This window comes from Plectropomus leopardus, chromosome 23, assembly GCF_026936395.1.
Source record: "Plectropomus leopardus strain MGB_pleo_1.0 chromosome 23, ASM2693639v1, whole genome shotgun sequence".
Lineage (NCBI taxonomy): Eukaryota > Metazoa > Chordata > Actinopteri > Perciformes > Serranidae > Plectropomus > Plectropomus leopardus.
Genome location: NC_142198.1, coordinates 14,873,491 through 14,891,851, shown reverse-complemented (window position 1 = coordinate 14,891,851; position 18,361 = coordinate 14,873,491). Strand labels below are relative to the sequence as shown.

The window sequence follows — 18,361 nt, the reverse complement described above, 5'->3', positions numbered from 1 at the left end:
CAAAACGTAACAAACAAATAAAATATGTTTAACAAATATCCTACAATTTTTATAAAATGTAGTTTGCAAATGGAAAAATATAATTAACAATAGGATATTGTTTTGCAAATACAAAATGAATCAGACAAAAACACATCATAGCCTACAAGTACAATAAAATAAAATAAAATAAAATAAAATAATGTTTTCTACAAAGACAAAAAAAAAATCACGACTTTTGGCACTGATTGATACTAGGATTTACTCACAAATGTCTCAAGTTATCAAACACCACACCAGCAGATGGCGTCAGTTTAAACGCTGCTGTTTTCTGGATAAAAAGAACAATAATATTCATATTTCACAACAGATTGCAATGAGTTGTTTTTAAAACTGCACCTGCCAATTGTATCACTGCACAGAGGGAAGCGTGCATCTATTGCTAGGTCACCGAGTGCTAAGTGCTAACCGTTGGGGAAAGCAACTAAGTACATTTACTTAAGTACAATATTGGCACACTTTGCATAAGTATTTCCCAATTATGATACCTTATACTCCAAACTACATTTTGGAGACAAATGTTGTACTTTTTTAAAGCTTTAGTTTAATTTTGTTTTACACTATTTTACTCACATTTTGTCTTACGTTTGATTGAAAACAGTCACTTTTTGTAGTTTGAGATAAAGTCATTAAAACAATAAAAACAATGTTTTACCATTAATACATCAAATGCTTAGGTCATAACCCACACAAATAAAGGACCATTAAGCATGTTTTTTGCATAGAGGAAAACAATGAGCTATAATAGGAGTTTGCATGAGATATAATTTTACAGTAAACTTGTATTTAAAAATACCCAAACTATAATAGTAAACAAAAAGCACAAATAAGCCCTTGTGGAGTTATTATGACTAGCCATTATTTTTAAAGAAGGCTCTTTATATGGGTTTGGCTAATGCTTAACAAACACTTAAACAATAAAAATCCTTGTGGGAGTAAGATAAAAGCTTTTGTGGATAATGGATGTGGTTGAGTGTGTTCAACCATGTGCTCCGTGAAGGTACAAAAAGTGCTGGTTTTGAGCAGAAAATAGGATTATATTGCAGGTTGGGGATGTAAATTGGCTCGCTCCTACTGCATGACCTCAACTTAGTAAGTGTCTGTGGAGAAAAATTACAACACATGGAACAACGTTTTGGATGAAGACCAATCTGATTGCAACCAGAGATCCATATTTTGATGTGTGTTCTGGAGGTCAGTGATAGTCGTCACACCAAAGAATGGGCCGATCCAAACCCACGGCACTCAGGAGCCCAATACGTGACGTTTCTGGGGTTAAACCAAAACCACCAGAGAGAATATAAATTTATGTGGCACTGGTATAATTTAGATTACTTCCAGAGTATATGTTGGCTCTGTAGAAGTTTTCTTTCCATTTCCCACTTTCTCTGGATTCAATCACAATCTTATCACCTCCTTAAACTCTGAATATGATCAGCAGTTCTCAGCCTCATTGCCTTGTGAGCTTTTAAAAGAAGCAGTGCCTGCTCGTGTCACCCCATCAGACGCTGCATTTGCAGTTCAACCAAGGAATGACTTTCCCTTTTTGGGTTGTTTCATTTGATTAACTACAAGCAGAGGCCAAAAAAGCCAGAAACCCTGCAGTATATCACCAGACAAAAGCTAATTTTGTGCACAATTATCAGCGAATAATACAATTTTATGGTGGCAATAGCATTAGTTGGCAGCACGACCTGGAGTTGCAGTTATAAGTTGTGCTGCAGCTACATACCGCACGACTTGGCTCATAATTTTTGGGTGCACCAATTTTTTTCAGGTACCAGGAGGACATAAATAGTTCTTTAGCCTAGTCTTGAACTTCCCCCGACACACTGAGTTCATGAGGGGTTCAAACTATTTCATTACCAGTTAGGTGTGGGCCCCCTGGGAGAGATCGAGTCTCTGAAATTCCTTATTTGAAATGTAGAAAGTCCAGTCTTTCGAGTCCTAAAGTGCTGTTACTTGTCAACACATCTCAAAACTGCGCTGATCAGTATTTTGTAATAACAATGGATCAAATGACGCATGTTAAGTAAAAGGGATTGCATGTAGTGACAAACCTGTGGAGAATGGGAAGGGCACTCGTGGTGACCTCCGCCAAGGCCAAATGCCCAATTTAGCAATGTCAAAGGGACGATAGACATTCAGAACATTCATGTAAAAGCAGACAACTATTTAGGATTAAAATTTACAGTGGAGTAATAGCATCCCAAGCAAAGAAATAATCCACACTCTCTCTCTGTGTTTTGTAATCTGAGCTTCTTTGTTCTTTGTTTTGGTGTTTGCATGTGAATTTTTGAATTTGAGTTCACAAAATTTTACAAAAGTGAAAAATAATTCATGCATCCAACCCAGGAAAAACAAGGACAGTAGTTTTTTTCGTTTTCCTGCTGACAAACTCTGATATTTCTGCCCCCAAGTAGCCAAGATATTAATTTAAAGCAGGTTTAAGTTTTAGTTTTGCTTTTTTTTTTGCTTGAGTTCTGAAAATATCCATCAATTATACAGTGTCTGTGAGAGGAAAGAAAAAAAATCCAGCAGTTTATTTTTCATAAATTAAATATAATATCAGATAACTTCAGAAACTAATCAGACTGGCATTGGCAGGATTTTTAACATCGTTGACTGTCGTCTCAGGCCTCCTACACATAAATGGACATGTTTTTAAACATATATTTCCTCCATCCCTTTAAAAAAGAAAAAATCTCACAATAAAATGCACAAACTACTCAAAACACTTGATGGGCCAGTCGCTGGTGATAGAAGCTGTGTCATTTTCCTTTGGTGTTATTAATGAATAAAACAATCAAAATCATTAAACATCAGTTGCTAATTATTTCTTTAATCATACAAAAATAATATTAAACATATTAAGCAATAGGGCAAAAACTACATATGTCTCCTGTGTGGATGGTTAACAAGGTACATGTAAACAAACCGGTAATCCATCATTGTTATTGTTTCTTATATATGCATATTACACATGGCAACAACGAACATGTGCATTGTTTTTATTGTTTCTTCGGAAGCATTTTCAAAAATCTCAGCGACTTAAAATTCTGTTTGCTTGTGGACTAGAAGCCAAAATGTAGAGGTAAGTATCACTTTTCAAAAATATCTGATAAACGCACCGTTATCATCTGACACAATTAGCAGTGCTATTCGGTTCACCCATGAGGCTAATTTTTAGCTTTAGGTTGTTTGGTAGTCAAAGGTCAGTGTGATTATTCTCTGTTACATGAGCAGCGGCAGAAGCTGTGGGAACCTCCACCTTTATAACCTCAGGTGAGACCGAGAGGGCAGAGATGCAACACTGTGAAGTGGATTGGATTGCATTCCTTGAAAACACACGCATACACGACTACATAGACAGTGCCTGCTCCTGCATATTTGCTGGCTCCGTCCAGCCCTCGGGGAAACACACACACACGCACACGTCATCTCTTTGCATGCATGCTCTCTGTTGGAGAGAAAGGTAAGGTTAGAGAAGAGATCTGACACTTTGGGGTGTAGGATGACACCTTGAATTGGCCTATTACCACACTGAAATGTTTTCGCTGCTTTGTAATGTGCACCGAGACAATAGAAGGCCTGGGAATGGGATGACTGATATGAGAGAGAAGCAAATGAGGTAAGGCAACAAATTTCAGAGAATAATGAACCAGGAACATAAAGGAAGGAACGGGCAATCAAACAAGGAGAAAATAAAGGCAAGCACAGTATGTGGAAGTCAAATTTGTGTTCATGTATGTGTGTGTGTGCGTGTTTGAGGTGTGAGAATGCAGAAGCCACAAGCAGGTCGGTAATTCAAGCCCCATGTGAAGTCTCAGCAACAGGAACTGAGCTCAGGAATACACTGAGTCATTACTAAGCAGCTACAATGCACTCACATTCCCCAACAGGCACACAAGTCCAGTCTCACACACACACACACACAGACACACACACACACACACACACAGACAGATGTCAACCACCCACTTACATCCACATACAAACACCCATGCACACATTAACACACACATCCTCTCCATCTCTGAACTCTAAACTTCTCACAGAGATTATGTGGCCAGAAACGAGTTCTGACTCGTTGTCGAGACGGTTAGTCAGGACTGACATCATAACACCTTTAACCCCGGGGGTCCGCAGTATAAACACACACACTGGGGTCATCTAAAGTGGTCCCAGATATGTTCTAATAATAAGACAGACATGAAAAAAGGATCAACACTAAAATAAAATAAACACACTAACAAAAGCTACTTTAAAAAAGATATTATAGAAGACTAGTAGTGCAATGGAAAAATAGAAAACCAAACTTTAATATATTGATTTGCTTATTTACTGTAGCCTCAGTACTGTACTGCTGTATTATGATGAAAAATAATCACAAATCTGTGTTGCTGGATATTAGGGGTAGACAGATCATCAGCCTCGCTAATTATTGGGGCTGATATTTGGCATTTTGCCAATTATCTGTATCAGTGTTTTATTTTAATGATAGCAAATTAAATTAATTAATTAAAAAGTGAAAAGAAAGTGTCAGCGTGAGAGGAACTTTTACTTTGTCAAATCTTAGGGAGCTATTTTTTTTTTATTAAATATTTGCTAAAAGCATGTAAACAAATTTTGCGTTGGAGTTTTTTATATTCCAAATTCTAAATTTTATCAGAAAGATTTTAACATTTATTGTAAATTCATATTGATTCCAAACATTGGTTATCGGTCTCATTAACTACTAATAATTGGTATTGTATTGGCCCTGAAAAAACACCATCAACTGTAATTATTTTTTCTCTGATATGGCTCATTTAGTAAGATCTTGGAATCTTATAATGAATTTGGACTGTTTTTGTTTGTTTTTTTTTGTCGTATATGTGACAGCAAATCTTTTCAGTATGTTGCGTCTGTATTTTTGAAATTATATATTGTTCCTTTTTGTTCTCTTCTCAAAATATTCTTATTTTAAGCTTCTGGTATGTTTCTTACATCCATACATTATCTGCACACAATTATCCGTTGCAGTCACATGGACTACAGCCTCACCTAGCTGACAATGGGCGCCATAAATCATGATTCAGCCGGTCCACGTTATGTGTTGCAGACCTCTGTTGGACCTTTGAAACTGTGCTAAATAATCACATAAAATGAAAGATTTCTTAAAGTTTTAAAAATGGTTCTTGCATCAACTTAATGAGGTAATTGCTGAGTATGATTAATTTGAGTAGTAGAATTATTAAATCAATCCTTTTCACAAATAATGTTTGGAATGGAAATTAGCTGCCTACAGAGCAGTTGCTTTTGTGAGGTTATTATTTTCTTAAGTTTGGAGTAAACTGAGTTGAATCATCAGGGACCACTGAGCCAATTATCTGAAACGAATCAACGCAGCCTTGAAAGAATTATCTCTCTGGCAGTAAATCCACATAATAAATCATAATAAAAGCTGTGACAAATTCATACAATGGGTTTGTCTCGCAACACTTCAACAGTAAACAGATGTATTGATAAAGACATCACAGGGCGTTTGTGCATGCTGTGCAACAACAGCTTCAAGCACGACATAAGTGAGACTCTGATTAAGTTACATTTGCTTTCATGAAGTCAAACTGTATCAATTAGGCTCGATTCAAAGATTATATCTTCTTGGAAGTGCTGGATCTTCCTGGTGCTGATTTGTCAGATGGATCTGACTGCGATAATAAATCTGCAAACAAGACTGATTAATTTGCAATGACAAAATAAAAGAAAAATGACTCCACATGCCAAGTTGCAGATAGAGCCTCTCTTTGGTCCAAGAGTCAACTTTCCCATGAAAGAATATGTTGTGCGCACATTCACAGGTTGATAACATGAAATACTTTTCTTTAGCAATAGTTTATAATAAACAGTTGTGTTTGGATTTCCATTAACCTACAAAAAGAAGACAGTTGGTTAATGCTGCAAAGGAAAGTTCAGAAAGTTTTTTGTATATTTAATAACCTTTTTTTGTCATCAAAACTCTATCAAAGTCTGTTTGTATCAATATAGTTTTTTTCAGGCACTCTCTTATAGAAACCTTTTTTGGGACCACTAAGGGAGCTTAGTAGTATTTACAACTAATAATCTCGCATTGTTAACAAAAATCATTTGTGTATCTGCGCAGTGATGCCGATCTGCTCCAAAATTCGATGGGTTCTTCCTTGGCCCATGTTTCACCCTGGCACCAAGTTTCATGAAAATCAGGCAAGTAGCTTTTTGGTTAACCTGCTGACAAACACACAAATAGAACAGAAAACATAACCTCCTGTGTGGAGATAAGTAGATTTTGACCACTTGGGGGCAGCAGAAACAAGCTGAAAGCACAAAACTAACAAATGATCATTTTAAAAAGTTTAACTTTGTGGCAAAAACTCAACTGTTTACACATCCATTCGACACGAAGCAACACTAGCATTCATTTAGAATCATGTCTGTGTCCGCCTGATAAATATTAGTCCAATCTTTACTCTCCTTTTAGCTCTGTTAAGGTCTCCACCAACTCTTTAAATAAACTTATTAATTACTCCACTATGTTGACCAGCTAGGTATTCTACAGTCTTTGTTTCTTTTGCTGAAAACAGCTGTTTGCCACTTTTGAAAACAATGCTGAGTAAAGTTATAAGTTGTAAAGCCAAAGCAATTTAAACTATTACTTAGTGTTTTTGCTAAGTGCCAAAAGCTTTTTGTGCCCAAACACAAAAGTTCATGCTTCTTAAAACAGTCAGCAAGAGTGTGTTTTAAATTAATAATTTAGGTGAAAGTGAAATTTTAGCATCACTGGAATGTTTTTACTGGCATAACAGAGCAGCGTCCAGGTGTGACATAATAAAAAAGAAGAATCAAGCCAGCGGACTAAGAAAAACAGAAACAACGAACCAGGGCTGAACTTTATGAGTACCAGGCTGAAGAAAGGGAGCATGAGGTCCAGACATGCTGCTCAAAGTTTTAAAAATACTCCAGAATAATAACAATCTGCTAATGCAAAAGGATCAGCAGGATCTGGGCGGTGATATAACGTCTGAATAATAATCAGAAGCAGGTCACAGGGTGAGCAGGGCTTTTCTTTTTTTAATCTTTCCTTTTTTGTGTTATTATACGTGAAAAAAGCCAAGGGAAACACACTAGCAGCTGAAAGTTTTTCAGGAAATCAGAAGGTTCAGAGTTTAATAGTTTAAAAAAAAAAGTCTATGCTTAAATGTAATGCTTTTTAAGACCTAAGATAATTTTTAACCAAATTTAAGCCTGGCTTTTAAACAAATCATCCTTTTCTTTTTCAGGCATTGCGGGTAAATATGAACATATGTGTTTCCATGCAGAGGTAGGTTTTATGTAGGAATATGGTTATTAGAGGGAGTTAGGTTAATCTACATTTTGCCAACAGGTAAGTATAAAACAAAAAGACAGTCTTAGATTCAGTGATAGCTTTAACATTTTGCAATGTAAGAAATGTGGACTTTCAAGTAGAGCTTGACTAATTTTGCCAAAAATAAAATTAAAAGATGGCTAAATGAAATTAGATAAAAATGTTTGCGGCAATTAAGCTTTACAAATTCAAATGTCAGACTATTTAATGACCTTTAAGACCTATTTACAAATTTGAATTCAAGACATTTTTACATTTTTAAGGACCTGCAGACAGACCTGACGTTGTGTCCAGGCCTTAACACAAACCTCTAGTTCAAACCTCATATCATGTTTCAGCTTAGGTTTTTAGCAAATGTATAAATATCATTCAGGATATTTAATAGGGAATTAGGGAATACTCTATACCGCACACTTTCTCGATTCAATTTTTTTTAGATTGCTCAATTCTATTTATCACTCAGTCTAAGTCTCAGTCGGCAAACTGATAGAATCAACCGTGTAAATTAAAAACTTTTTTCCCAAAATAGAGAAATTCACTGGATGAGGTTTGTTATTATACAAAGACACACAGACAGATTCGAGTCAGTGAAATAATTTAGTGGGACAGACAATTTTACATTTACACAAATTAACTTATGTGTCATGATTTTCGCTCTCGTTTGTATTTTTTAGCCCTTCCACAGCAGCCCAGAAACACCGAAACCCTTCCATAAGGCATGACGTGGCTTTTGCAGCGTTGTCATTATGCTTGTATGACTTTTAAAAAAAAATTTAACAGCCATGTTGACAATTGGAAAGTCTTCATGGTAAGACAACACTGCATAGTTCCCGGACTGGTGTCTCACGCCGTCCTACAAATCAGAGTCTATATGACAAAAAAAAAGACATTTCTGGAGATTTCCCAGGCTGTCAAGAAGTCTTTATGGAGTGTAAGTGTGTGTATTAGATCCTCTTCTCACACTCCTGTATGCTTCGCCCCCGAGGCTACAGGAAACCTCACAGAGGAGGAGGAGGAGGAGGAGGAGGAGGAGGAGGAGGAGGGGAGGTGGCTGAGCATCCATCAGCCCAGCTCAGAGTGCTCTGTCTGGGCTCGCTGTGACAGCCGGAGGGCAGGCACGGAGCTCCCCAAACCTCTCTTTATCCCTCCTGATGTCTTTATTTCCCCTCCTCTCCTCCTGTCAGTATCTATGACACAGGATTACCAGCTCCCACCTCCGTTTAAATGTTGTTCTCTCAGGTTTAGCTGAGAAGCAAGATGGTATTTTGGCTCCTTGGAGCTGCAAATTTCTCACTTTTTTTTTAAAGAGAGAAAGAAAAGGAATGGAAAAAGCCGAAAAGGAGCAGATGCAAACTATTCCATTGACTTTTTTCTCATGTGTATCTGTACTACATCCTTCTGGGTTCAACACAAAATTGGGGCCAGCAGTGTCAGTAAGGATGAGTCACTTTTTCTGAGAGCATTTTTTTTCTCTTTTGGAAAGCCAAAAACGCCTCCATTTTACAAAAAAAAGAAGAAAAAAAAGAAAAAGATGCATTGTTCTGTAGTCGCCTGTGCAAATGGAGCTTGACTTACTTGGCTTTCTCTGCACGGCTTTTTCTTTAAGTTAAAGAGGTACAAGGTGCATTTCGTTCGAGTGTGCGAGCTGGTGTCTTCTTCTCCCGCTGGTCTACAGAGGAGAGACGGCCAAGAAGGACGGAGGAGTTCAGTTGAAGAGGATGGAGTCGGGGTCTCTGTTGGCGATCTGTGCCATGTGTTTCAGGATGTCTTTTTTCGTGATGATTCCCAGCAGCCTCCTGAAGACATACCAAGAGAGAGGGAGAGAGAGAAAGGGGAACAAAAGTCATGGAAAAGCTGATTATTTCATATCATTCGTTGTTTGTTCTGTCACGGAGAGTCAAAGAATTGACAGAAAGCAGAGCTGCTCACATATGGAGAGGAGGTCTGGCCTCCATTTTTGACATTGCGGCATAGTTCAGTTTTATTACCGTCCCAGAGGGAAACTGGCACGCAGCGGGAGATGAGTGTAACACGCAAACACAAAGTAAACAGATTGAAAAGGGGAAACAAAAAGAGCATCATCACACCAAAGCCAATTACAGCTGACATATCGGTTTTAGGTTTGTTCAGGTTCACACTCAGGACACCGAGCAACAACAGCACAAATTAAGTCATCTTAAATTAGGTAGCGTCTGCAGCCTGTGGTTCAATGCAGTCTGACGCTGTGAGAAATAACTTCGTATACGGATGATGGATTCCAGTATCTTCAGAAAATAGACGTGGCAACATAAAAGAAAGTATTCAGATTTCGACACGATAGATGCGTCCTGAAGAAACAGTTTATAAGCAATAAAATACTTAATTTCTTTTAATTTAAAATCTACTTAATACTTAATTTCTCTGTTCAACATATTCAGGAGTTTTACTGTTTCAGTATTTCTTCATCAAGATTTTGTTTTGAAAATTATAGAGGTGATTTTGTAGCTCCTAACTACTTGTGCTGCTGTGCTGCTGACGCTACATTTACATTATGCTGTAATGGTCACTTGTGGCTACAGTGGCTGTTTTTAGCTCTAACTTAAAAGCTTTAAAATAAAAATTCAAAGGGTTAGATATTCATTTATTACTACAAACTATTTATTTTGAACAATCCAACAAACACCTGCTGCGGGAGTTACTCACTACTAAACCAAACTAAAAATTCGTATCATTGTCGATTAACCTGTCAATTATTTTCTCAATGAATTGACTAATTGATCTATAAAATAATGAAAAAAAATTGATAATTGTTTCCCGAAGATGATCAATGTCTTGTTTTGTCCACAACCCAACGATATTCAGTTTACTGTTAAAAAGAAGAAAAAGGAGGCAGAAAATATTCCCATTTAAGAAGCTGGAATTGGAGAATTTTGACTTTTTGTTTTCTTAAAAAATAACTTAAACTGATTAATCAATTATCAAATTAGTTGACAATCAATTTAGTAGTTTACAACTTCTGGACTGACTGTTGCAGCTACTACTCACTATCTGCAGCTGAAAATAGTCCTTGACAACTACTATAGGGCTGCGTATTGAAAAGAATTTGGCAATACAATACGTATCACGTTACAGGACTTATGATTCAATATATTGTGATATTGCAATACTGTGAGCAGGGCGATATCGATATTTAGATATTACAACACTGAAGGATTTACTAGTCAGAGGTTTCAACACATCACTAAATGAACGACTGCTGTAAATAATTGCAAATTGTAAACTACTAATAAAAATCAATAATGTTTTTGTGAATCAATACAATGCTATAAAACATAACACCGCGATACTGAAGTGTATTGGTATATTTTACACCCCTATCAAATACATAATTAACAACTTTTTTAGAAACATTTGCTTAAAACTAAACTGCTACAATGCATTTTATTTAGACTACCTTTATATAGCGCTTGACAGTTTCTTCTTATTCTCAGTTATGGAAAGTTCGACATGTAGACAGGTGGAGCTGGGGATCGAACCGCAAACTCTGTGACCACTAACTGATTAGTGGTTGACCAGCTCTACCTCCTGAGCCGCAGCAAAACATATATCCTTGACCTGTTTTCAAAGATTTACGTCTTCAGAAGGAAGAAACCACTGGGCTCGGGCTGGGAGCCGCAGAAAGAATAGAGATGTCAGAAAATATTTAGAGATGCTCTACGGATATGTTGGCAATAACAAAAATATAGAATATCACCAGACTCGTGTTTCAACAATGAAGCTTTTAAACATTTCTACAAAACTGATAGCCTTCTCAGGATGCGTCGCCCACAGGTCCCCTTGGAAGCTTCTGTTGCTGAGCAAATTTCTCACAAAAACAAGATCCATTCATACATTTAAGCCTCAAAATGGGATCAACATCAATGGAACAACAAATATTCAGCGCAAAAACACAAGACAAAATAACCACACGTCAAAAATTTCAAGGCTGTTTTTTGTGGTTTTGTCATAACAATGTGTTAGATTTCTGAGTGAAGCTCGTAAAACAAGCTTGTTTTCCAAAATAAATTGTTCTCTCAATTTAGGATGTCAAAAGAAAATAAACAAACCCAGACTAGGACTCGATATAACCCCAGCCAAGAGGCGACCTTGAGCTACGGATACTAACAAAAGATATTCTGGGAAAATACTTCTGTTGCCAGTCAGAGTGATGAATTTAACAGTATCCATCTCACAAGACGTCTGCAGAGATCACATGATGCACTCTTCACACAGCCTCAAGGTCTTCTTTTTGAGTGTGTCAGACTATCGTCATTCCCAGACAATGAGTGATAAGCCTTCTAAAACCTCACGTGAAAACACAAATCCTGCCTGATGGAGCAGAATAGAGGTTTTTTTTTTAACCATATTCAATTACTTCTAGCCTGGAGCACAAAACCCTCCCTTCACTGACCCCTTTTCTGCGCCTCTTCTTGTTCTCATTTACCCTTGGTGCCATAAAAAATTGTGAGATTCATCATAAATTTCCATTTTCCTCTCACACGTGGATCCACTCTGGTGATTTCAGCTTTCTATTGTTGGCCAATGAGCAGCCCTTATGAGGCAAACATGTGGAGTCCTGAAGAAGACATTGTGCCTGTCAACATCCTTTCAACAGCTGTGTGCAATGTCAAAAGTGCCCATGGGCCAGGCAGTCAGTTAATGGTAAATTGCTCATTCGTAAGAAGATGTTCTGGGAGAAAAGCCGCAGCTAAATGGCGTGTAAGTAAACACGTAAAGTGAAACTCAAGGGCATTAGTCGAGTTTTGTTGACAGCAGTTTGTTGAGTTGGTTTAAATTACAGTTGATCAAACGTTCACCTTTAAGCTACACACGCTTCAAGCTGCGCTGAGAGTCTTTACACATCTGCTTCAACTTGGCAACAGATGCAATCTTAAAGCCCTTTGATTTAACACATTAGGATTAGTTCGCAGATTGTTACATATTTTCTGCAGCAGCTCATCTACATATCCTTCCACAATGTCTCAATTATCTAAGGCTGTTTAGTCTAAAGACAAAAGTTGGTCTGACCACGACTAACTCAAACAACTAACTTTCAGAACTGAGGGTTTTCCCCTCCTGCTGGAAAATGAGTACAGTGTGTGTGTCAAGAACAGAAAGTGTAAAAAAGAAACCACAGGAGATATTGTTACATGTGTATGCGAGCTACTACAAGCATGAGTTTGACAGTGTTTGTCAAATACACTGTTTCTGTACAAAAATATACATATACATGTATGAAAATATACATAATTCCACTCTAAAATCCCTGAGAGCTGTGTGTTTGAACATGTCAGATCTCCATCTAAACAACTGAAGTCTCTGTGTGTGTGTGTGTGTGTGTGTGTGTGTTTGTGTGTGTGTGCGTACATGCTTATTCTCACTGGGAGTATCGACTGTTCTGTTCGGTCTGAATGTAATTCTCTTGACTAATGTTGTTGTTTTGTCCTCACAGAGAACGTTTTTTAAGTCTAACAGAAAACAGGACTCAGTGTGTGTGTGTGTGTGTGTGTGTGTGTGTGTGTGTGTGTGCGCGTGTGTGTGTGTTAATAGAAATATATATAGAAATTCAAGCACCTTATGTCTATTTTCTTTTTTTTCCACCTCAAATTCACTAACTTTGAAGGATTTCAAGGGTCTGTGGGAACCCTGCAAGACACCTGAGAACATCACCTTTGCTCTGGGAAAGTAAAATGAGCAGTTTTCACTATTTACTGACATTTCATAGACAAAGCGAAGAACAGATTTATCGACAGAAGTAACCAACAATGGAAACCACTGTTACTTGCAGCACTAAAAACACCCTGCATCCAGATAAGTGTGTGTGCACGAGACACGAAAGCATCTTTACAGAAGCACAATGGGAACATCCTGATAATCGGAACTCTAAATCCCTGTTTTACCGTGTCTAAAATGCCTTTCTGCTGTAATAGATGCTCACAGAAGAAGCCAAATATACATTTGTCCTATGCTCAGGTTTCCAAACACTCCATAAATCATCCCTTTGAAGTGTCAGGTGAAATATAAACCTTTAAGATGTCAAATATGCAACCTTTGCTTCTGTATTCGAACATCATGGTGTCAACATGGATGTTTTCCATAGCGGATGTTTTAGATACCAGAAAGGGGCCCTAAAACATGTCTTCGATGAAGTCCATGGGGGTGAAGTGATTTGGGTAAATACACCTGTGGAATTTTCCCCTCCCCTCCATTAAGCTCCTATGTCTTCCTCCCTAACTGCTCTGCCTCCTCGTTTCTCCTTTAATTCATGAGCTGACAGCGGAACGACCCGAGGCTCTCCTACACATCCATCTGTTGGTGCCTCCATCCCACCGCAAGCACAACTTCCTACAGCCGAATCGCTTCCACATCTTCGGGCGTGGGAGTGTGGTCAGTTTATGTATTCGTCCATCTTTCCTCCCATCTATCAGTCCCATCTTCCTTTCTTGTTACGCGACAGCAAAGAGGATTTTCTACCCTGACAGAAATAACTCATAGGAGCAAAAAGTAAATAAATCAAGCCCTGCTGTGTGTATGTTTGTTCTCACCCATTGTGTGTAACCAGACACTGACGGAGCCCCAGCTTCCTGAAAATATCCACAGTGATGTCCATAGGTGTGTGGTCTGTGACAGTGAAGGGGCTCAGGTCCATGATGCCTCTGAGGCGGAGGGGTGGTGGAGCTTCAGCAGCCTGAGCCGGAGCATGCTCAGTAAAGACCACCATGGAAGCGCTCACAATGCCCTCCTGACGCTTTCGGGCGTTATCTGAAAGGCAAGGTGGGTAACATTAATTATTTCAAGTGAGTGCGATGTAAAAAAAAAAAGAAAAAAAAGAAAAAAAGAGGATGCCACAATATTTTTAAAACTGAAATTCTGGAGCAGGTGTCTGAAACATTAAGGCCACAAACAGATAGAGGGTGTTAAAGCAGCTGGAGGTAGCTTTTGTCATTTTTTCAATGGGAGTGAAGCCTTTTGCTTGTTGGTTCTGCACTGCTGAGCCAGGTGTCATACTTAGTATTGACTCAGAAAAATCACAGTGGTTGGTTTTTTTTTCCCACGGTCCAATTAGATGAATTGAATTGTCACTAATTTAGTATCTGGCTAATAGTCTCCCCTTCTACTCCTGAGTTATGGTGTTTAATAACGGCCAGAAACGTGTTTTTGCAGAACATTATGATGTCACAGTGAAGTTGATCTTTTAGATATAAAATGTTATCACGTCATCATTTTATCCTTTTGGATATGTGTCCAAAATTTTGTCATAATTGCCGCATGAATCCATGAGTTATGGCCAAAAACGTGTTTGGTGAAGTTACAGTGACCTTGACCTTTGACGAACAAATTCTAATCAGTTCATCATTGAGTCCAAGTGAACATTTGTGCCAAATTTAAGGAAATTCCCTCAAGGTGTTTTTGAGATATTCACAAGAATGAAATGGACAGGCAGCCCCAAAACATCATGCCACCCCCGACAGCTATTGCCAGCGTAGAGACATCAAAAGATGCAGCAACCTACATAACGCGATGTCTAATTGTGACCTTAAAGTTTTCATTTCAAGATTGTACAATGTCATACAATATGTTTTAGGTCTTCAGCTGATAATCATTCTTATTGAGATGGACAGCAAATATATTTCCATGAACACAAACATAGTTCTGACCTATTGATATGAGCAGGTCTCTTCTGAGTACAAATCCCACGAGCCTCTGGGACTCCTGAGAGACGACCACAGGGAAGCCACTGTAGTGAGTGCTTTCAACCAAGGCCTGAAAACCAAATAAGACAGTTCATGTTACACACAATATGATACTCATTAGGGGTCGACAGATTATCGGCCTGGCAGAATTTTGGAGCTGACATTTGGCATTTTGACGATTATCTGTCTCTATTTTAATGATCGCCGTTAAAATTAATTAATTGAAAAGCACAAAGAAAGTGTCAGCATGGGAAGAACTTTTAAAAACCACAGGGAGCTATTTTTATTTATTAATTTATCATTTAAATCTTCACTTGACTTTATTAAAAAAAAAAAGTGGGGAACTTGCTGTATATGGTGTGTGGTATGGCATGTTGAAAGTTTGATTAAACATTTGCTAAAGGCATTTAAACAAAGTTTTGTGCTGGAGTTTGTTATATTCCAAATTCTAAATATTGACAGAAAGATTTTAATCTTTTATTGTAAATGCATGGCGGTTTTAAATATTGGTTATTGGTCTCATTAACTACTAATAATCAGTAACGGTATCAGCCCTGAAAAAACAATATCGATTGACCCCTAAGTCCTTAGTGAAGAGACAAATTTAGTTTTTTGTTTCGACAGTTTTACAATAATAAATACCATATAACACCAAAAATCTACTGTTAAAACTACTATAAACAGAAACATGCAAGTTATTACTTACACTCCTCTCAGATGCATTTATCTGTACCCACATCTAAACACATTTTGCTTTCCTAAACCCACATGTGCTTTTAACAATACTGTGTATTTTTCTGCTTTTACCGCTCTTCCAGTATAATAATCCACAATATGCATGCTTCCATACCTCCACCTGCTCTACAGTCATGCCCTCCTGAGTGAGCACAGCCAGCGCAGGGTCCGACCTCCTGGGCCTCATCACGTCCACAGCCAGGCTGCTGTGTTCAAACTCCTCTTTAGGCTCCAGGAACGGGTATCCGTTCAGCCTGATGTGAGCCTGCAGAACATTGATGAGCAAAAACTTAAAATCATGACTTTTTAAACCTAACACACATTACAGCGCTTTTAAATGTGAAAGAAAGCAGAGGTATGTGTTTACAGTTTACAGTTATTACACAATTTCACAGTTGCAACAAGCACATCGAAAACACATGGACACCTCACCTCATAGATTCCTTCTCTTCCGAAAGCATCTGCCACCCATTTGCTGGTCATGGTTGCGGCCATGAGGGGGACGATGTACTCCAGACCGCCAGTCAGCTCAAACATGATGACTACCAGCGACACCGTCATACGTGTCACTCCACCTGGAGGGTAAAAAGTTAAAAATACTCTCAGGCAAGGCATCTGCAGGTGATTCAAAGTCACATGCGTTGAATGAATCATTGTGTGATTCATCTGTTCTGAGTAAACAGAAAAAAATTACAAGTAAGAAAAAAAATGTATTTTGTTTGGATGGAGACATTTTTTTATCAGAAAGTTTGAGCTCTTTATTTTCCCTTGTCGTCATATGGAAATGTTGAAGATTCTTTCAGTAGTTCCTCTCTGATTCCAATTATAATCATCTTGTTTGGTTGCAGCCAGAAATGCCGCCGCCCTCTTCATCTAAAAAACCAGCTGAGGTCATCTTGATGGAAAAGAGTTTTATCATGACTGTTATATATTAATTTTTGGAGGATGATTTAAAAAAAAAAAAAGTTGCATTTTGCAGTTTTTTTTAAAAAATGCAAAAATGGAGACAACTATTTGATCTCAAAATTGTTCCCTGATGATGATTGTTGTGTAGTTTAGACAAAATACAATCACATGTTTTTCCGCGAGAGAACAAAGTTTAGTAAGAAGATACTGTCAAATGTCCTCAAACAACTGGCTTATTTCAAAATAAATCTTTTTCATATGAGAGAACTGATTCAGTGTGTCCATTTTTTTCTCTGTTTTATTAATATCCAAAGCTACCGGTTTAAGAAGTTGGTAGAAAAATAAGCTCACCAGTCACACTAACGTTAACCAGTTTCTGGCTTGTGACTAGTAGTATTTTTTCAGCCTGATAAGGGACCAGAGACATGTAAGCTCACATTACATTTGACACATCACAACATAAAAAGACCAATAACCTCTATGCATAACAGAATAATACACAAATAAGTACATAAACAAGCATTCCATGGGGTTGCTATCAGGTCCACCAGACCTATGATGTACCATAGCATACATATTAAAACAGTGTCTTAAAGGGATTGTTCAGATCCTTTGAATTTGGGTTGTAAGAGGTACCTACAGTAGATGGTAATCAGCACGTCCTTAGTTTGGAGAGGCAGACAGGAGTACTGCCATAGAAGCTAAGTAATGCACTGCTGTGGCTGGTGACAGCAGCAAATTTTACGATCATTATCAGTTTAAGTATGCTACGTTTCTAAAATTTTCACTGCTTCACCTTTCTGTCAGACAGCCTGTTCAGAGGGGGGGAAGCTGTTAACAGCTTCATGCTGAAAATGGGGGCTGCTGGTCTATCGCTTCCCCATTCAAATTTTTGTTTTGTGGTATTGTGCAAGTTTGATGAAATCAAACTAACCACTGAAAATGCCAAAGTCACATAATTACACACACTAATGAAGTCAAAGAGGCTTCAGTAGACCAGCAGCTCCTGTGTTCAGCAGTGTTAATGTTTTTTTATGTTTTGTTCCAATGGAGTCTGGCTTTGAAGAGAGCGATTTAACAGCTTCAGTTCTCCATCAAAAGCTGCTGTCTGACAACAAGATGAAATGGTAAATACAGCGTGGTGCAGTGCTTGGCATTGTCACCTGTGTTTCAGGTTTGGTGGCCAGCTGGCTGAGGCCTTTCTTTTTGCATACCTTTTGTCACCACTTTTTTTGTCACACTTTTGTCACCATGTGTTTTCTTCAGCTTCCCTCCACAGTCCAAAGACATGAGGGTTAATCGACTCGTCTGTCTCTGTGTGTCAGCCCCGTGATAGTCTGGTGACCTGTCCAGCATGCACCCCACGTCCGTCAGCTGGGACAGGCTCCAGGATACGAGGTTATTCATAATGAATGAACAAATGTATTAATTTAGGAATTAAGGATGAACACAGCCTCTGGGTAAATGCTGCTTGACTTTCATAGCTTTTTCTGAAAGCACTTACAGGGACATTATAAACAGAGAGACAGATTGTAGTAAAGACTTCATTGACTTTGAAGTCAGATGAGATTGAGTCACAGCTAGA

At 38.1% G+C, this 18,361-nt stretch overlaps 1 protein-coding gene across 3 annotated transcripts in view; it reads right to left on the bottom strand.

The window, feature by feature from the left end:
- Positions 1–8,001: 8,001 nt before the first annotated feature.
- clcn5b (Cl-/H+ antiporter 5b) overlaps positions 8,002–18,361 on the bottom strand; it is a 39,891-nt gene continuing 29,531 nt past the window's right edge. For all 3 annotated transcript variants that reach the window (XM_042512033.2, XM_042512032.2, XM_042512034.2), the window contains 5 exons: positions 16,303–16,445; positions 15,986–16,135; positions 15,100–15,205; positions 13,987–14,203; positions 8,002–9,219 (listed from right to left, as the gene is read on the bottom strand). In XM_042512033.2, the coding sequence (XP_042367967.1) occupies positions 9,129–9,219; positions 13,987–14,203; positions 15,100–15,205; positions 15,986–16,135; positions 16,303–16,445 (707 nt within the window). In that variant the 3' untranslated portion in view covers positions 8,002–9,128. The remainder of the gene's footprint in view (positions 9,220–13,986; positions 14,204–15,099; positions 15,206–15,985; positions 16,136–16,302; positions 16,446–18,361) is intronic.